The 19743-nt window shown below is 33.9% G+C and overlaps 1 protein-coding gene across 2 annotated transcripts in view; it reads right to left on the bottom strand.

Moving 5' to 3' along the window:
* LOC129227405 (uncharacterized) overlaps positions 1–7194 on the bottom strand; it is a 143265-nt gene extending 136071 nt beyond the window's left edge. For both annotated transcript variants that reach the window (XM_054861958.1, XM_054861957.1), the window contains exon 1: positions 7065–7194. In XM_054861958.1, coding sequence (XP_054717933.1) covers positions 7065–7088 — 24 coding nt within the window. In that variant the 5' untranslated portion in view covers positions 7089–7194. The remainder of the gene's footprint in view (positions 1–7064) is intronic.
* Between the last annotated feature and the right edge of the window lie 12549 nt (positions 7195–19743).

Here is a 19743-nt window from a genome sequence, read left to right as displayed (position 1 = left end):
ACCATGCTTCGTTCATATTGTTATCAAAAAATCATCCAAAGTTAGGAACGAAACATTTATATCGTTACTCAAATATGCTGTCATCAATGCGTAATGCATGTGGTAGTGAAGAAACTGGGCCTGATTTAATTTATAGTTGTAACTGAGTTATGGCTGTGAATGATTTTATCGATCATTTTTGCGCCAACTTCAAAAATTATGTTTAAAACTATTATCGATGGTGTTTAAAGAATAAAATTATTTTTCACTTTTTAGAGCAATTTTGAAGTCGGTTCTATTTTTTTTTTTTTTTCAAAATTTTTTTATTTTATTCTTTTTAGTGTTAATGTATTTCAGAAATATTAAGAAGTTACTATAACGAAACTTTACGTTATTTTTTTCATAAAAATGCTCCATACTAAAAAAATAAAAACACGCCTTAAACTTTAAGCGATTGACAATAAAAATTTATCTTTGTTCCTCGCTGGAATTAATTTGTGTGTTAATTTTATTATAACTATTTAAATATTACGTTTTCCCTAACTAATTTACATTTCACAGCAGTTGCTTTTTGTGCAATCCTGTATTTCCTTACTCAGCCCAAATCATTTGTTATTGGCATACTTGATAACGATAAAAATACTACTATAGTTGAAGCAAACCTAACCTAGTAGCATTGTGAAGGCTAAGCAGATCCTAATCACTGCATAAACCTCGCTTCCACGTTAGGTTTACCCCCACTATAGAGCAATGACACTGAAGAAACTTGATGCTTGCTTCAGAGAAGCCTCCATTCAAAATTATCACCACAATTACTATTGATATTATTGTTGTATGGCACCAAATTGTTGAAACAATGGGTTTTATGTTTAATCATTTAATAGGGAAATTGCATGAAATTTACTGTTTTTTGACCATAACTTTTTTTCTAACGAACAAATGTGGTCAAACAAAGTAATGGGACCTAAGTTGAGTCATCCCCTATCCATTAAAAGAAAAATCATCAAAATCGGTCCGCTAGGTGAGACGCTGTGAGTGGACAAACAAAAAAAAAAAAAGAACATACATACGGTATGAACTGATAACCGCCTCCTTTTTGAAGTCGGTTGAAAATGCATAAAATTCTTTAAAAGAAATGACGGAGAGATTTAGAAAGTAGATGACGACAGAGTAACATCCTTGCTATTCAAATTAAAGAACTTTTGATTGTTTCAAAAACTTATTTAATTAACTTCAAGGACTCTAAATTTTTCAAAGATTATTTAATGCACTTCATTTGCAGTTTCCAATCTTTAATATTTTAACACTTGATTGTATAGTTTACCGAATCGTTCTAACTTTGTATGAAACTCTTGTTGAAACTTTTTTTTCAAAAAAATCTATAAATTTCTCATAGGAAAACGTTTTTCCATTACAAGTGAAGCAGAAAACGAAAATAAATAGATTTAGTGTAATATTTTTTCTTGTGTTTACAGATTAAAAGTGTGCACTAGAAATAAGATAAAAGCAAGCAATAATAAAAGAATTTACAAAATATTGAATTAAGAATTAAATAATTTTTAAGATATGAAACATGCAAGTCAGAGATGTCTCAAACAATATGTTACAAACGCGTGAGAACCATGATTTGTACATTTCTGACGGAAGCAGCAGAATTTAGCACATTTTGAGCTTCCCCCTTACTTTTTCATTCGTTAGAAATTTTAAAATTCTAGGTTTGTAACTACATTTTTTTCAAATTTTCAAGGTTTTCAAGGATTTGAAAATGAAATTTATTTTTTTCAGTACTTAGTATTTTATTTAGGAAAGCATCGAGCAATTTTTCGGAAATTGGGGACCCCCAACTAAGCGGGTGCCCTAAGCTATAGCTTGTTTAGCTTATATGCAAATCTAGCTCTACTGTATTTTCATAAGAAAAGTATGAACATATCTATAAAAATCATATCAATTCTTTAAATCTCAGGAAAATACACGACAGAAATATCTATTTCTTCATCATAACTCCGACTTTTGCAAGGGGGAAGAAGATAGGCGCGTTTGAATGTTATTTTAAAGTGAGCAATTTATTCAACTTTACCGTATTAACCCTTTACTGTCAATGAGCTCGGAAAAAAAAGAAGAAGATTCCCCCCCCCCTCTTTTTTTTTCACTGCGTACTTCAATTGTTTTCGGAAGCAAAAAGATAAAATATTCTTTTGTAGGTGTGTTGGTCGAAAATTAAGTTTTTTCATGGCTTGTGAAGTGATAAAGACAAACCTAAAACATATCGGTTCAGTACCTATATTTTAGAGCATAATGAGTCTTCTCTTAATAGTTATTACTATACTCAATGGCGTATACAGAAGGTATATTCGAGAATAAATTATCTCCAAAACTCTGAAATTTTCCTTTTTGAACACAGAAAAGAACAAAACTACAGTCGTATCCCGCTATAACGCGATCCGACTTACGTAAAATGCCTATAACGCGAGTTTTTCATGTGTAATGAATTTTTTATTGCGGACACAAATTGCTAGCTTCCAAGATGAAGTTTTTTGGAAAGGACGGCGGAGCGTTAGAATGAGCTTCATTGACACTATAAATATTGTTTTTGTGAATGGACTTTCATCCTTTTAGCATCACTGAAAGTGGAAGTTCACACACTATGTTAGCCTCAACAACGCTTTGCTGTAATTTATACACATAACCGCTCCGATTCCTAACTTTTTTTTTTTTTTTCATTTTACATATGAATGTTAACAGAATATAATGGTTCACAAACGCGCTTTTTCATCTGAAGTTCGCGAAAGTAGAAAGAAAAAGAGGAAGTTTCTGACCATTAAAGAAAAGGTCAAGGTCCTCGATATGCTTGTACAGTTAAAAGTGGATCGAAGGTAGCACGACAATTGGATGTGGAGTGAATCTTCGATTAAAGTGAAGAAAAGGAAATCCACAAACGTTCAGAGCTTAGTTTTAATACTGAAACTTGCAGAGTAGTGTCTGAGTGAAAACAAACATCATGAAAATGGAAGCTGCTCTTTCATTGTGGCTTAAAGGGGCCAGAAAGAGGGTTATTCCCACACTGCATAAGCAATCATCTTCATCATTTAAAAAATTATAGTTAGGTTTAAGATATCTACTGTTCAGTGCTATTATAATGTAGTAATGAACTTAATGTAAGAACCATACTGTTTTAATTCATGCCTCTCATTGATCATTGATTTTGTACTTCATAACAGCAATTTATGTTAAATAGTAACGCTTTTACAAAAATACAGCAAAAAGTCAATTTTCTATAAAAGATACGGTAAAATATAGTTAAGAAATGGTTTCAAACACTAGAGGGGTGTTAACACGTGTCTGAAATAATTGGGTATGCTTTTAAAAAATTTCTAAACATACGTTGTTCCACACCGCGAAATTTCGACTTGCGCGAGGGGTCTTGGAACGCATCCCTCGCGTAAGTCGGGACACGACTGTAACTATATTTCTCTCCGAAATTCAACCATATCTCCCTTCAAATTTAGTTTCGAGGCTACGCTACTGACTCAACTAATTATTTATCAAATAATCAATCAAAAATACAGTTGAATAATAATTCACCTTTATTAACCGTTTACCCGCCAATGTTCCAAAAATGGAACATCATATTTAACTGAAAATTTTCCCAAGAAATAACGTTAAAATAAACAAGTTTTTTTTAACACAGTTTAGTCTTATTTCAAAGTATTTTTTGATTTTAAGCTTGATTGTTTATATATTTTCAATTATTTATTGCGATTTTTCAAAGATGCGTGATTTTTTAGCTTTTTGCAACTTTTTCTTATAAAATTTACCAAAAATTGGCTTTTTCAGAAAACGTGATGATATTTATTATAGTTGAGAAAAATACTTCAATGTATGATTTTAAAATGCTTGTAGAAATGTACAATGATATTTCCAAAATGTGTACCCCTTCAAAATAGCATGTTCCAATTTTGGAACATTGGCGCTTTTAGGGAGTCAAATTTCCAAGAAGTTAATCGTTCGACTTCAAAGGGGAAATTTCATTTTTCGTTATATATGTTTCTTTTTTCTTCTCATTTTGAATGTACTCTGATGTAGATGTTGGCAAAACCAAGTAAGTTTATATTTTCAAAGGATATGACGTTTCGTTTCGTTAGCAAAGAAAATAATAACAGTCTACTGTTTGACGGACAATATGGCTCCGAATCCACACCTGCTCGGACAGCTGCATTGTGACGTGATAATAAAAAATAGTATTAGTGAGCGTTTTATTCTTCATTTTAAATGCAGTTCAATAATTCGCTAGCTTTGTTTTTGAGCGAAACGAAATTCTGCTTGACGTATACCAACTGTTCATAAATGTTAAAAAATGTCTACAAGATTTCTTACTGTAGAACAAGCTGTGGCTTATTTTGAGACATTGTCAGATTCGGATTTGTCAGATGTAGATATATGCCAATTACCCCCTGATGAACCAGGCAATATCACTGAGGAAGAAGACATTCTAGAAGACGAGTTACAACCTATTACACCAATTGATGTAGGTGGACATTTTTTCCGCCAACTCTCGTGAAAATTTAACAAAAAAAATCGGAGGAAGAACCAAGTCTGAAATCATTAGATAATAAAAGTAAAAAGCGAATGAAAATGGAAAAAAGAAAAAGTTGGAATTATCAGGAAATAAAAGTAGAAAAAAAAAATGAAAATGGATTTAACATGGGAGAAAACTGATTTCGTCAGAAAGTATTGAACCGCTTCGACACACATTTCCGAATATAGTGGATTTAACTCCAATTGATTTATTTTTTAAAATTTTACCTTTGCAGTATGTTGAACACTTAGCAAATATGACAAACTTGTATGCATTGCAAAAAGGAGAATCAATAGATGTTGACAGAGATGAAATCCTACAATTTTTTGGTTTGCTGCTATTGAGTGGGTACCATTCCGTTCCTTCTGAAGATATGTATTGGAGCAGTGTAGAAGATACATATGTGCCAATTGTACCAACAGTTATGCCTCGAAATCATTTTCGAAAAATAAAAAACAACTTTCATTTGATGGACAACCATGAATTAAAACAAAATGACAAACTTGCAAAAGTATACCCTATTTACGAAGAATTGTGTAAAAACCTTCAACAATTTGGTGTATTTCATGAAAATTGAGCATAGATGAATCTATGGTTCCCTACTATACGGTCAGCATTCATGTAAAATGTTTATTAGAGGAAAACCAATAAGATTCGGCTTCAAAATTTGGATGCTGTGCTCTTCAAGTGGATACCCATATTCCATGGAGATTTATTCAGGCAAAAAAGAAGGATCCCCTGATGTGCAATTAGGATCGAGAGTTGTAAGTGATCTATTATCAGTTTTGACTGACACGTCTAAGCATGAAGTATACTTAAATAACTTTTTTACATCATATGACTTAATTTCTCAGCTAGCAAAAAAAGGTGTACGAGCAACAGGAACAATTCGTGAAAACAGAACTATTCATTGTCCACTGAAATCCAAAAAAGCCCTTTCTAAAGAAGATCGAGGAAATTTTGACTATCGATCTGATGGATCAGTGTACATGTTCAGCTGGTATGATAATGCAGTGGTTACAGTAGCATCTAATTGTTATACACATGAGCCACTTGCATCTGTAAAACGTTACTCAAATGAGCAGAAATGCAAGATAGATGTGCCACAACCTCATCTTATCAAGAGATACAATGAAGGAATGAGAGGTGTGGACGTCTTGGATAAACTTTTAGAAACTACAGACCTCATTTGAGGAGTAAAAATTGGTGGTGGAATCTTTTTAGTAATGCTCTGAATATTTCAGTTGTAGCTATTTGGTTACTTCATTGTGAGTTACACGAAGTCAAGGTGAAGCATTTAGAGTTCCGAAGAGAAATAACAACTCACCTCCTAAGAAGAAAAGTACGAGTGGAAAGTCATCCAGGGCCTTGTTGTCATTTACATAAACAATCAAGAATGTCTGACGGACATTATATTGTATCTGCATCCCAAGGACGTTGTGCGGTGTGCAAAAAAAATACGACTAAGAAATGTTTCCATTACGACAAACGATTTCACCAGCAATGCTTCCTTTCATATCATGGGCATTAGATATTTCTGTATTGGATTTTCTGAAATCTGGTATGTACATAAATGCAATTTAAAATATTATTTTTTCCGTTATAAAGTATGCTAAGATAAAAACCGCATTCAAAAACCTCTTAGTTAAAAAAAATTCTCTGAAAAAAAAAACTTCATGCAAAACGCTAATGTTCCAAAAATGGAACACACTGAAAAACATAGTAAAAATTTTTTTTCTGGAAATTTTATTTTATTTCTGTATTTACTAGACATAAATAGACATAATTACAAAAAATTACTCAAATTTGATCTTCCGTCAATAGTTCGGCGGTTAAACGGTTAAGGAAACATTTTTTTCCGCTTTTCCTGCTAACACATTTAGTTTACCCGTCCGCATGAAACATTTTCGTTTATCACTTCCTCTCCACCTTTCTTTTTTCTACTCTGAGGTACTGTATACAACTTTTCCTCTGTAGGAACCCAGACCCTTGATACATAACATTTTATAAAAAAAAAAAAAATAAAGTATAATTTTTTTAACGCGAAATTACTTTTTGGATATTAGGTAATTGCTCATTTTGCATGAAGATGGATAAAATGAGCTAGATATTACATACAGATTTTCTGTTACAATACATCTGGAAACATAAAATTAAAAAGAACTACAAGATGCAATCTTTCGTAAAATTTGAAGAATTTATAATATCATATTTTATCAGCAAAGAAACTGAAATGTTTTTAACATTTTAAGTATTCAAAACAGAAAAATCTAACTCCAGCTATTGATCACCAGAAGTAGCAAAAAGAAAGAAAGAAGTAAACATATTTCGATCCGAAATGAATCCCGATTTGATAAGTTACGTAATTGGACTGGAGCGAGATCGTTTGCACTGTTATATTTAACACTAAAGAGAATAACGCAGATGACATAATTTTGAATGATGTGCGTAGCATTACGATGCGATTCAGAAAAGATAATCAAGAGAACAACGAAAAAAGACGTCTGACCTGCGTTTTTTCTGCCGATTTCATCGCAATCCCTTCCACAGACCTTCCAGTTTCGAACAAGCGATCTTTTTTCCCACTGGCAACAGAAGTACAACTAGTCAACGAACACACGACCGGCCGCTCGTCCGCATCCACCGAGAGAACGAGAGAGTGTGGAAGAACGTTCCATTTCCGATCACCTATCGCCTCTTGCTCACCCAAGGTCAAAACTTTCTTTTTTTCTTCTTCTTCTTTTGCTTTCTTACCTCCCGCGTTCTCTCTCATAACTCGGTGTCCTTCCACGGTTCGATAGACCAGTAGATTCATGTCAGCACCAAGTGCTGTTTAATGAATTGTAAGGCATTGTTGCTGATTTACGTAAAATACAAACCTATTATTACGTGGCAAAGGTGATGATTGCCTCAGTTAAGTGGCTCAGTGGTAGTCTTTTAATGGCCCTTGTAGATTTTTTGTTACAAATGCATATCTTTACGTTTGTATTCTATTGATTTTTTTTACAGATGTTCTAAACGCTAATTTATAAGACAGGTGTCGAAGTGGAAACTTTAGAACTCGTTACCCTTCCACGGTTCGATTTACAAGCATATTCATGTTAGTACCAAATGTTGATTAATGAATTGTAAGGCATTGTTGCTGATTTACGTAAAACGCAAACCTATTATTATGTGGCATAGGTGATGATTGCTTCAGTTTAGTGACTCACTGGTAGTCCTTTAATTGCTCTGGTAGATTTTTTGTTACAAATGCATATTTTTACTGTTGTATTCTATCGATTATTTTTACAGATGTTCTAAACGCTATATAATTTATAAAACAGGTGTCAAAGTGGAAACTTTAGAACTCGTTGCCCTTCCACGGTTTGATGGACAAGTATATTCATGGCTAGTACCAAGTGTTGATTAATGGATTGTAAGGCATTGTTGCTGATTTACGTAAAATGCAAACCTATTATTACATGCCAAAGCTGATGATTGCTTCAGTTAAGTGGCTCACTGGCTGTCCTTTAATGGCCCTTGTAGATTTTTTGTTATAAATGCATATTTGTACGTTTGTATTCTGTTGATTTTTTTTTTTACAGATGTTCTAAACGCTAATTTATAAAACAGGTGTCAAATCGGAAACTTTAGAACTCGTTGCCCTTCCACGGTTTGATGGACAAGAATATTCATGGCTAGTACCAAGTGCTGATTAATGAATTGTAAGGCATTGTTGCTCATTTATGGAAAGTACAGATCAATTATTACATGAGCAAAGGTGATGATAGCCTTAGATAAGTAGCGAACCGGTAGTCTTTAAAGGCTCTTTTGGTTGTAAATATATAACTGTACGTTTGTACTCAGTTCTTGACATAATTACAGATGTTTTAAACGAGAATTTTTGCTCCAGGTATCAGAATTAAAACTTTCGAACTCTGTAACCTTCCATGGTTCAACAGACCGGTTAATTCATGTCAACATCTTGTGCTGGTTGATGAATTGCAAAGCATTGCTGCTAGTAGCTTACTGTTAGTCTTTAATGACTCTTCAGGATTTTTTGTCACAAATGTGTATTTTTACGTTTGTGTCCTATTGACTTCGTTAGAGCTGTTTTAATGGCTAAAGTGCAAAGTAGTTGTCCAAGTAAAATTTTAGAACTTGGTTACTTTTCACAGTTTGATAGACCAGTAGATTCATGTCAACACCAAGTGCTGGTTAAAAAAGATCAAGGTTACCAGTCAGCCTACCTACGGACTACCAGCCAGTCACTTCTGATTTACGTAAGAAGCTAGATGTGAGCTCAGTTAAGTGACTCCCTGGTAGTCTTCAATGGCTCTATTTTTTGCTATGACCATAATCGTCTGCGAGGGATCCTGGAGTGAGAGAGAGAGAGAGATGGATCAAACACACACACAGTGCATGAGCTTTGACTTTAGAAGAAAGTTAAATCCGGCCTGCATTAAGTGCAATGAGAAACCAGGCTCTCCCGAGCGTATCATAGATTTCTTGGGTACCACGTTGAAGGAATTTCACTCGCGTTTTCTTCTGGTTGCTTGACTACGCCAGACATGCCATGTCCATGCGTACATGGATTCATGCATCTGAGCTTGCTGGTGCTGAATGGAAGGATTGGAAACAACAACACAGAAGATTTTTGCTACAAATGTATATATTTACGTTTGTAACCTATTGATTTTGTTACAAATATTTTAAACGGTAATTCGTAAAACAAATGTCAAAGTTAAAATTTTAGAACTCGGTGACTATCTACGGTTTTATAGATCAGTAGATTCATGTCAATACCAAGTGCTGTTTAATAAATTTGGCATTGTTAGTGATTTACGTAAAATTAAAAACTATTTTTGCTTGTGCAAAGATGGTAACATTCGAGTCCCGAGGGAGTAACTCAATTAAGTTCTCATGACTTTGAAACTTTTTTTTGAAAAAAAAAAAAAATGTATATTTGCTATGCGTTTGTGTCACTTCGACTTCATTGTATATGCAAAACTGAGTGAAGCTACTTGCGCATGCGGGAATTAGCAGTAGTGGATGCACGAATTGGTATTTGGGATATAGACGCCTTAGAGACAAAACATACACGACGTGAACATAATAGTTTACAGTCTGCTACATAATACGGTGGGCAACAAAAACCTACAACATTGTAACAACCATTTTGAAATGCTTATCATATGTTAAAACATTGCGTTTGCCGCAGAAAGATATGCAGTGGCCGCCGCATATATGAATCACGTTTATTCTAAACAGTTTTGATTTCAAAAAGCGGCCGATTCAATAAAGCGACTTATTCAATATACACTGTAAAAAAGTTCCGAAACGTTACTGAGTATTTCCGTGTAACGTTTCGGGATTTAAATGGTTTTTATACACTTCTTGGAAATATCAAGCATCATTGTCAAAAAGTTTCCTGAACTGCTACAAGTTGCATGAATGCAGACTTCTCTCTGTTGAAAAAAATTATTTTAGCTCCCAGTTTAAAGATTAACTGAGACTATTTATAAGGTGTATCGGCTTAATTGCGTTCACGGTCCGCCATGACTGATTGAACTTCCTAAAGGGAGCAGAGAAGTCCTTGGACCACGTAAACCTCTCAAGAATTGCAATCAAGTGAGATGTTTGATGCTTACTTGCAATTCTGGCTTAGTTTGGCCGTATTTGCTATACAGCTTTTGGAACTGTCATATTATCCTTGCCCAAGTTTACTCTGAAGTTGCAGAGGCACGACTGACTTTGAACGGGAAGATTTCTGGATTTTTCAGGATAATTTCAGGAAGGTTACTGAATTTTAGCGGAAAACGTTCCTGGTTTTCCCGAGATATGCTACTGGCAGAAATTGGGTACATCAGCTGCTTATTATTTTCCTGGAACGTTTCTGAAACGTTTTTACAGTGTAGCTGGATTTTGTTCTGTTTTTGACAATTTGATTCATTAAAGCGGTTGATTCAATTTACCACTGATTCAATAAACCGGCTTTCACTGCATCATTTAAACTTTTCCTTTCAACAATTAAATATATTTGCATACTCAATGTTTTCACTTCAAAACTCCCTTCAGTCATTAAGTGCAACTATTATGAACTAAATGTAGGGAATATGATTTCACAATTTATCTTCTCTCCTTAAACAAAACTTGTCATGTGCTTATCAGGGGCGCCTCAATGGGAAGTCAAGGGACCGTGACCTCCCGAAAACTTCCGTATTCCGCAAATTTTGTCTGACGATTCGGCGAAATTTGGAGTTCTATTCGGCAAAACTATCATCGTTTGGAGAAATTTGGAGTTCTTTCGGGAAAATTTTGAGTTTCTTTCGGCAAAATGAGAATTTCCGCCCTTTCAAAAATTTGAGTTTGGGGCGCCCTTGGTGCTCAGTGTGGGAAATAGGATTGTAAAATGTTTCTCTTGTCAATTGATTGCAGCTTTTCATGACTTCAATGTAAGTTATATCATTACAAATTTTTCTTTCGGGCTTAGAGAAAGAACTATATAAGTTCGCAGAAGTAAAAATATATATAAAAAATATTATCTTATACATATAAAATCTGAGTATCTATCTATCTATCTATCTATCTATCTATGTCCAAGCTTCTTCTCCCGAACGACAGTGAACTGACCATCGAACCAGGTATCGATGGATTCGTAATCCTCCCGTCTTCATGTTTGGCTATTTAACATAATTCTCCGATAATAATTAGCGGAGATATCAATTAAAAATTATTAATTATGACTCTTAGATTTCAAAATCAAATCCCTATTTTTCGAAGGCTTTCCTCCATTCAAATTATTATTCAGTGCTTCAACTCAACTTTCCGGATGAACGCTTTTATTAAAATTTACAGCGTGAAGAAAATCATTGAGATGAAAGATCTGTTGCCATTTCTTTTTCTCGAATATAAAGAAATAAAATTAGACTTTTGTTTTAAGGCTTTTCCTGTAATCAGGGTGTTTAAGTTGTTTACTTTTCGATTATTTTGCCGTAATCTGCAGCAAAATTTTGCTGTTTTTTTTTTTTTTTTTGTTCAAGCCTGATTGTTAAATACGCGTCACATGACATAACTTTCATTTTCGAGGAGGACCGTGCACGTCGTAAAGTAAATGAGTGATTTACAAGTTATTTGAGTTCTTTGAGGGTTTGTACCTGGAAAACGGATTGATGTAATTCTTGTTGTTATATAAATTCGCGAAGGCTGTGAGTCTGACAGGTATCATTCCATGTCTATCCTTGCGCTCTATAATATATCACTCTTTTTTTTTTTTTTTTTAAATACGTCAAAAGTAAAGACTTTTTTCCCTTTGCGAATCTGTTGCTAAAACTTTTTTCTGTTACTTTCCACTAAAAGTAACTACTTCCAGATGTAGCAAATACAGCATATGCTGTCAATTCAAATCCCTTAAACTCTTTTTGCCTAAGAATAAATACTTAACTACGTGTTGATTTTATTTTTTCAAAATAAATTGCCCCAGCGTGTAATTCAGATAGGACTTGGCTTTTAAAATACATAAATCCAGTTTAAAATTGTTTTTAAGCGTTATTTTTTATTATGTGGTTTTATGACCTAAAACAAATTGGTTTTTTAGGAAATACACTCTGCTTTTTTTTTAAATCTGACTATGATCAGGTTAAAAAAAATAATAATAATTTGAATTTCGACATCTTGAATTCAAATTATGTATGCAGGCGTGTGTGTTTGTGTGTGGAGGTATGTGTGTTTGTGTGTAGGGGGTATGTGTATGTGTGTGTAGGCATGTGTGTTTGTGTCTGAGTGCTGGCATAAGTGTGTGGGTAGTTGTGTGTATGAATGTGTGTGCGTGGCGGCGGGGTATGTGTATGTGTGTGTAGGCATATATGTTTGTGTCTGTGTGCAGGCATGAATGTGCGGGTAGTTGTATGTATGTGTGTGTGTATGGTGGTGTGTGTGTATGTGTAGGTGTCTGTATGTATGCTTGTGTATGTGTGTGTGTGTGTGTAGGTGTATGTGTGTGTTTGTGTTGTGTGTGCGTGCGTGTGTGTGTGTAGTTGTGTATGTATGCGCGACTGTGTAGGACATGGACGCAACCTGGAGACGGCTTTCGCTATAGGAGCAGCATCGTGAGGAGCCGGTCGACCGTGATGGTGCGGAGGGTGGCGGTGGGAAAATAAAATGATAGCACGCCAAAAACAGTCAAATGAAAGCAATAAGCAATCGTAATTGCTCAAAAAAAAAAAAAAAAAAAAACAGATTTTTTTACATACAAGTAAAACTTAAAAGATTATTATTATTATTATTATTATTATTATTATTAAAAGTAATGCTTGAATGAGATCAGTTCCAGTTTTTTTCAATAATTGATCACTCTCTAATTATAATATTCCATCGTTATTTACTAATCTTTTCATCAGTAATGTTAGTAGTTATAACAAAATTCTTCGGTAATAATACGATTTAGGGGCGTTAAGAGTTGAGGAATAAACCTTCGCCAGAGAGTTTTCTGTTTTGCGTCATATTTGTAATCAAACAATGGTAATACATGTAAATACCGATATGAGCAAACCCATGCCACATCCTTTCACGCTGTAAAAGAACATTCTCGCTGCACAAATCACTGTTGCACTTTTATAACATTAGTAGCTAGCATTAATATTAGTACCTTTGCAGTTATTACAATTTTCCTTACTCAGTGGCAATGTTATTATTAATAGAGTTGAATCCCAAAAACTCGGAAAAATCTGAACGGAAATGTGGCAGTGTTTGAAAATGCTAGGTCATTGGGAAGCATATAAATAAACTTTACTCAGTCAGGGACCTTGTAATAGTTTTGAGACGCCTGATTGGTCAGCGGACGCAAATAAGTTGGCCATGTGTCCCCCCCCCCTTTGTAACGCATGTCAAAAAATTTCGTTCTGCAAAAATTTTTGATTCACACTCGAATGTGTTTTATATGTTCACTCTTCGAGCAATGTCTTGAAGATCGTGCTTCGAAACAAAACAACAATTATAGCATTATAGCATTCAAAACAAGCTATAAAGATATAAAGTAGATGGATGACATTTTTATTTGACACACACACACACACACACACACACACACACACACACACACACACCACACACACACACACCACACACACACACACACACACAATGAGCAACCTGCAAAATTTTATACGGTTTCTAGCAAAGTAAAGGTTGCTTATATGCGCCACGGCGTAAAAATCAAAGATCCAACAAAGCTCTAATTAGCGCCACCTGTCGGTTGAATTCACATTGAGCAAATTGTAGGATTAAATCACTGTCTGAGTTCTACAACTAGGTACTACAATCTTGGCAAAATGGATCGGTTCACTTTTGTTGAAAGTCTTCGCTCGACAGAGGGCATATATATACTTCAAGTTAAATCAATTTTAGCAATGTTAGTTTATATGACAATTTAATTGAGCCTTTTCATTCTCCAAGAACCGGGAAAACTCATTCGTTCGGTTTTCCTCGAAGCAGTATGAAAGGAAAAAAAAAAACGGAATTGTAGTTACCTAGTTGTAATATAACATCCCTCCCTCGAAATCACTAATCACTGACGGGTACCGGGGAGTGTCATGGGAGCCATGACCCTAAACCGTCGACACTTGTACAGTCATAGAAAAAAAAAACGAAACACTGGATCGTATTCAAAGACTATTGACACTAGAGACACGTGTAAGGTGTCATTGTTTCAGGAATAAAAAGTTCTACATAATTTTGGTAAAAAATTGTTGTTAAGGGGTCGTCTTCATATTAAAACGAGCATCAACTTCAAATTTTTCAATAAGAACCCTCATTTTTTATCACATATTTGTGATCAGCATCCTTTTTAAAATTTGTATACAAAGTTTTGTTTAATTCGATCCAGCCGTTACTTCAGAATCGAGTTTTGAAAAATTCCTCTCGTAATGTTAAAACGTGTTTTGATATTTTTACTCATAACACAAAAACTAGATTAGGCACGGCAAAGATTGTTTTTTTATATCAAAATATAAATCGACCCAGTAATAAAAACATAATTTAAAACACCTAAAATGAAATTTTAGCTTTTTTATGAATTATTTTATTATTTTTTGAAAAAAATATGATCTGAAACCATATTAAATTTTAACAGAAAAACAATCTAGAAGACCTTTTATACAGGAATCCAAAATTTGAGCTCAAAATATTCAGTAGTTTTTGCGCTATGCTTAAAAATTCATTTTTTCTCACTTTCGGGGACCGTATACGTTTTAAAACAGAAATTATGAAAGTTGGTTTCTTCGTAAAAAAAGAAAAAAATTGTTCAACAAAATAAGCAAACCAATTATAACGTGGTTTTTCTACATTAGAGTTACGTCTATGAATTTTTTAAATGCATAAATTTATTCGCTGTCTCTGCAGAAGAACAACACAATATTGCAACCGTCAGTTTTTTGTGGATATCGTTCAGACGTCAATGTGTGAATAAAGCGAAACACTACTTAATTGTCTAATAAAAGAATATTTTATAGAACTTCTTAAATTAAAAGCTAAGCTTAAAATACTTCTGTTTTTTTTTCTTTCTGCGTTTAGTCATTGCCTTTTGTAAAACAATAACTCAGAAAAAAATTAACATGCACAACTTTTTCACAGAAACATACAACAAAATCTCATTGTCTTGCTAGTCATGTTAGAATAGACAGTGCAGAATTAATGGCTCATCCGGGTGATAATTTACTAAAAGGAAAAATTATTGCCTAGTCTAAATCGGGAAAAAGTACTCAAAAAATAGCCTACAGTGTGAAGTTTCGCCTTTAACGGTATCCAGATGGGTCAATAGGTAATATTTGCTCTTAGATAAGTTTACTGGTTTTTAGGAATGATTTTTTTTTTTTTTTTGTATAGTGTTTAAATGATTTTCAATGTGTTAAGATGTAGGAGAGGAAATGTCAGTCGCATTAGTAGGACGCGTGTTTTGAGCTGTATTTTACACAAAAGTAGTAGTTGTGGCTAATTGTAAACTTTTTTTTTTTTTTGACATCGTCAAACCTTTAACAAACCATTAATTTGCGTGTTAGATTAAGTTGAATTTTGTCTATTCTTAATTATAATTTAAATACTTATTTTTCTATTTACTTTCTCGGTCATCGTGAGTGCATTTCACATAAAAATCACCCTCGCAAGACAAAGATAAAATTTCAAATTATTTTCTTTTTTGAATAACATGGAAAAATATCGACGAAAAAAGAGTTATAATAAGTTATTGTTATCAACTACTAGATGCCTATCTTATATATATTAAATGCATGTTTTTCAAAATCCAAAATCTGAATATTCGGCTCCAACTTTATGACACTGGAATTAATTCTACTTTCTGATCTAAATCTTTAGGCAAACAACGAGCCACATGCACCAGCTTCAAGGGCTGAATGTGGCCCGCGTCTGCACTGCGACGCGGTTATTGCGGATCCTAATAATGAGCCTACCAGCCCTGAACAAGGTTTAACCGAACAATGAAGCAGGTGTCATGTCATTGAAGCTGAGAGTGCCTAAAAACTGGTGGATGAAGAAAATTTATCTCACCAGTGAGATGCCGTAAACATACAGCAGATAAATTTACTTTACCTACCAGTTTATTCGAACTCTCAGCTTCAGTAAGGTAACTTCTTCATCCTGCGCATACAGTTACAATTCCAGTCTGCGTATTTCACAGCAAGGACGAAATTGTAGCTCCTGGATTGATCAACCCGCTTGCCGGGTATGCTGCGTATAGTATTGCTACAGGTGCACTATCCTGATGCTATAGAAAATGTTAGTTTGCAGGTATATAGTGCGCGACCCAAAATCAAATATTGCTAAGTTTTGTTTACAAAATCAGAGAAATGATAAGAAGACAGATTTCGGTTCACCTTGGGTTAAGCTAAAATAACTTTTGTCTTTTTAAACTACGGGTTGGACCATCTCGAATCTCGTTGCTAGAAACAGCATTGGGAAATTACTTTCCTAAATTGCTTTTAAGAGCCCTTACATGTTTAACTAAAACCGCCGATTGTGTTATGCCTTTTTAATAATACCACGCATTATGATCTTTCGCATAAATTAAGATTTGAAACAAATTCTATTTTTTTGATTACAAAAAAGCCGCTAAAACAATTACTGTGTTTGTTCACTGTGTTAATTCAAATAACCAAATTTTTCGATTTTAGATTGATACTTAGTTCATTTTATGTATTTAGAGCAAATTTTCAAGGAATAAATTGACCTTGCTTCGCTCGAGTCTCCAATCTATTTAATGCTGTGTCTTCCCACGTAGTGCGGTATATGTTTTTAATTTTTGTGTGCGATGACCCAAACTTCTGTCGATGTTCTGCGAAATCAAAAACGCGCAATTCCATTTTACATCAAAAGACTTTCTATTCATTCCAAAATAAACCTGTAACATAGGTGCAATACATTTATCAAACATATTCACATCATGTTTCTAGATATAAGGTTGGATATTTGCATTTCTATGAGGCTAATTTGCTGAATGATTATATAAGCAATCCAATAGGTTCATATTAGAAAAGGCAAAAAGTTTCATTACTTTTTATTTGTCATTATTCGATTTACTGAACAACGATCTATACGATGGACCAGCCAAACCCCATTCGTCTTTCTTAGGTTAATCCAGATAGACAAAAATCAGTAAGTATTTTAACTTTTTTTTCAAAAAAAAAAAAGTTTTTGACCATAAATCGCTTTTTGGCGCAACATTATCGGCCAAAAAGTATCGAATTACGGAAAGAAAGAGAACTTCAAAAAATCATGAATTGAGCTGGATAATCTCGATCTTTTCTTTGTTTACATTCCGTTACTTGATAAGCCGTGACCTTGAAAGTAGCGTTTTCAATGTGGTGACGGTCCCTAAAACGTTTTTCGTTAATAACTCCTGTTCTACTGCACGGAATGCAGTGAAATTTCGTACCCTGGCTGAATTTTGCGATCTAAACGTAACTATGTAGCAAAAAATAGAGGTTCCTATTTGAAAAACAAGAGTTGGTGCTCCTTTTGCTTTGTATATGGTCCCTTATCAAAATTTTACCTACGTAGTTTTAAAGAAGACTTTAAACCAAGTCGGATGACACCTTTCTTTCCTTTCTAGCATGTATAATGGCCAAATAATTAAAAGTGTTTCGTTTTTTTTTTTCTATGACTGTACATCCACATTGTGTTAAACCAATTTTGGATTAAAATATAAACGATTGCAGTAACCTTTTTAATATTTTTTTTTTTTTTTTTTTTTTGAAAAATTTAAAGAGAACATTGGAAATACTAACTTTTTTGCCGTATTATTTGCATTATTCCTGTCCGATTTGGTGCTTTTGATTGACAACCAAGCAGACAACCAAGCAACTTTTCGCACCCAAAACCGTAGGTTCGTTGATCGGGGAAAGAGGGTCATTCCTCGTCATGACCCCCCCCCCTCCTAAAATGGTAGTCTGTGTCCGCCCTTGCCCGAAATACTGTGTTTCGTTTCTAGTTTATGTTTTCCGTTTCTCATGAACCACTTCCCATTTTTGTTAGAGCACTTTCTCACTTGCAACAATGTACATCTAGAGGTTCTGTAAATATATTTTGCGTTTATTTTCCCCTCAATTTTCTGCTCATTTTGAAACTATTTTAAGGTTTCAGGGAAACACAGTAATGTATTTAGGGGGATTTGAGGATCGACCCCCTACGAAATTCAGAATTTTTCCTTTTTTGACCATAATAAAGGGCTAAAACTAACTGTATGCTCATCCGAAGTTTTAGCCATTACTCCCTCTTCGAAAAGTTTTTGGCTACGATGCTGAATGCCCACACACCAACATAGGTGAGAAAATACTGCTTTTTTTCTATTTTATTTGTGGTGAAATAAAATGGAGCATTTTTAGGCATTGCAGATCATTCATTCATATTAAGGATGTAACTGCATTATAGAACAAATCACACATGCTGATAGAAGGGTGGCTAATTGTTATGTATCTTCCCTCTCCCCCCCCCCCCCAAAAAAAAAATTGAAGATTGATTGTGTAGAAAACAATTAAAATTATTGGTAGATTCAATTTTCAGTCAGCGTCAACAATACCATTTTAAAATATGAAAATAAAATTACTCATTTTAATATGTTCCAGTCTATTATTTGTACTTCCTTCATGAACAGTTTTGCCAATATTCCAAATTAACATCATTTTCGTACGATAAACTATTTTATCCCATCATGGGGTGAAATTAGTCAACAGTTTTGTTTCAGCAATGAAAAATTCAAAAATGTTTCTTGTAGTTGTATGAATTTGTTTTGGAAGAGTTTAATGTCAGAATGTTTTGAAAATAAAACAAGAAAATTCAACGTCTTCGTTGCTATAAAAATTTAAATGTGAAAATAAGCCAAAAATAACCCATTTTACCCAACCCCACCCTGTTTTTTTTTTTTTTTTTTTTTTTTTTTTTTAAATATTTTTATCGTTTTTAGTGCATTCCTTCGTAATGAGTTTTTCCGGGATGAATTTTCGAATCTTCGACGCGGGAAAGAAGACAATGCCTTGGTGCGTCCTACGCAAATGCTCTCCTAAGTTATACAAGTTTCTCCACACGCCGGTGGAAGGTCGAGTGTCTGGTAAGGGTAGGGTGTCCAAACGCATCTTGCCCATGACACCGATAATCCTCGAGATTAGGGCGAGATGGCCCGATTTTTGGCCCACATAGCGACACATGCATAGCTGCGGCCTGAGCAGAAGAGAGAGAAAAAAGAAAGAAAGACAGAAAAAATAGCTTCTCTGTGAAGGTCACGTAGTTGGTGATCATATCAAGTGAGAATATTTAGATTAACTTTAAAAGTAAATAATTGAATTTTTAAAAGCACTGTTTATATAAAAAATGAGATTTTTTTTGTGACAAGAAGTTGCTTTTGTGTTTTGTTACTCGAGTTTTCTTTTTCAAAAAAAAAAAAAAAAAGGGGGGGGGGATGGAATGGATTTCTTGAATAGTAATTCAATAATAAAATTATATTTACGCATATTTAATAAGTATAAGGTAATTCTAGGATACTTACTGGAATACTTACTCGATTCTTAAGAACAACAACAATAATAATAATGAGTAGAAGTTAATTCTAGAATACTTACTCAACGATTTTAAAGGAATAATAATAATAATGAGTAGAAATTTATTTAATACTTACTCCATGATAGAAATAATAATAATAATGA

This window comes from Uloborus diversus, chromosome 8, assembly GCF_026930045.1.
Source record: "Uloborus diversus isolate 005 chromosome 8, Udiv.v.3.1, whole genome shotgun sequence".
In the NCBI taxonomy this organism is placed as follows: Eukaryota; Metazoa; Arthropoda; class Arachnida; order Araneae; family Uloboridae; genus Uloborus; species Uloborus diversus.
The sequence above is the reverse complement of the archived record's forward strand: the minus strand, read 5'-3'. Positions and strand labels throughout refer to the sequence as shown.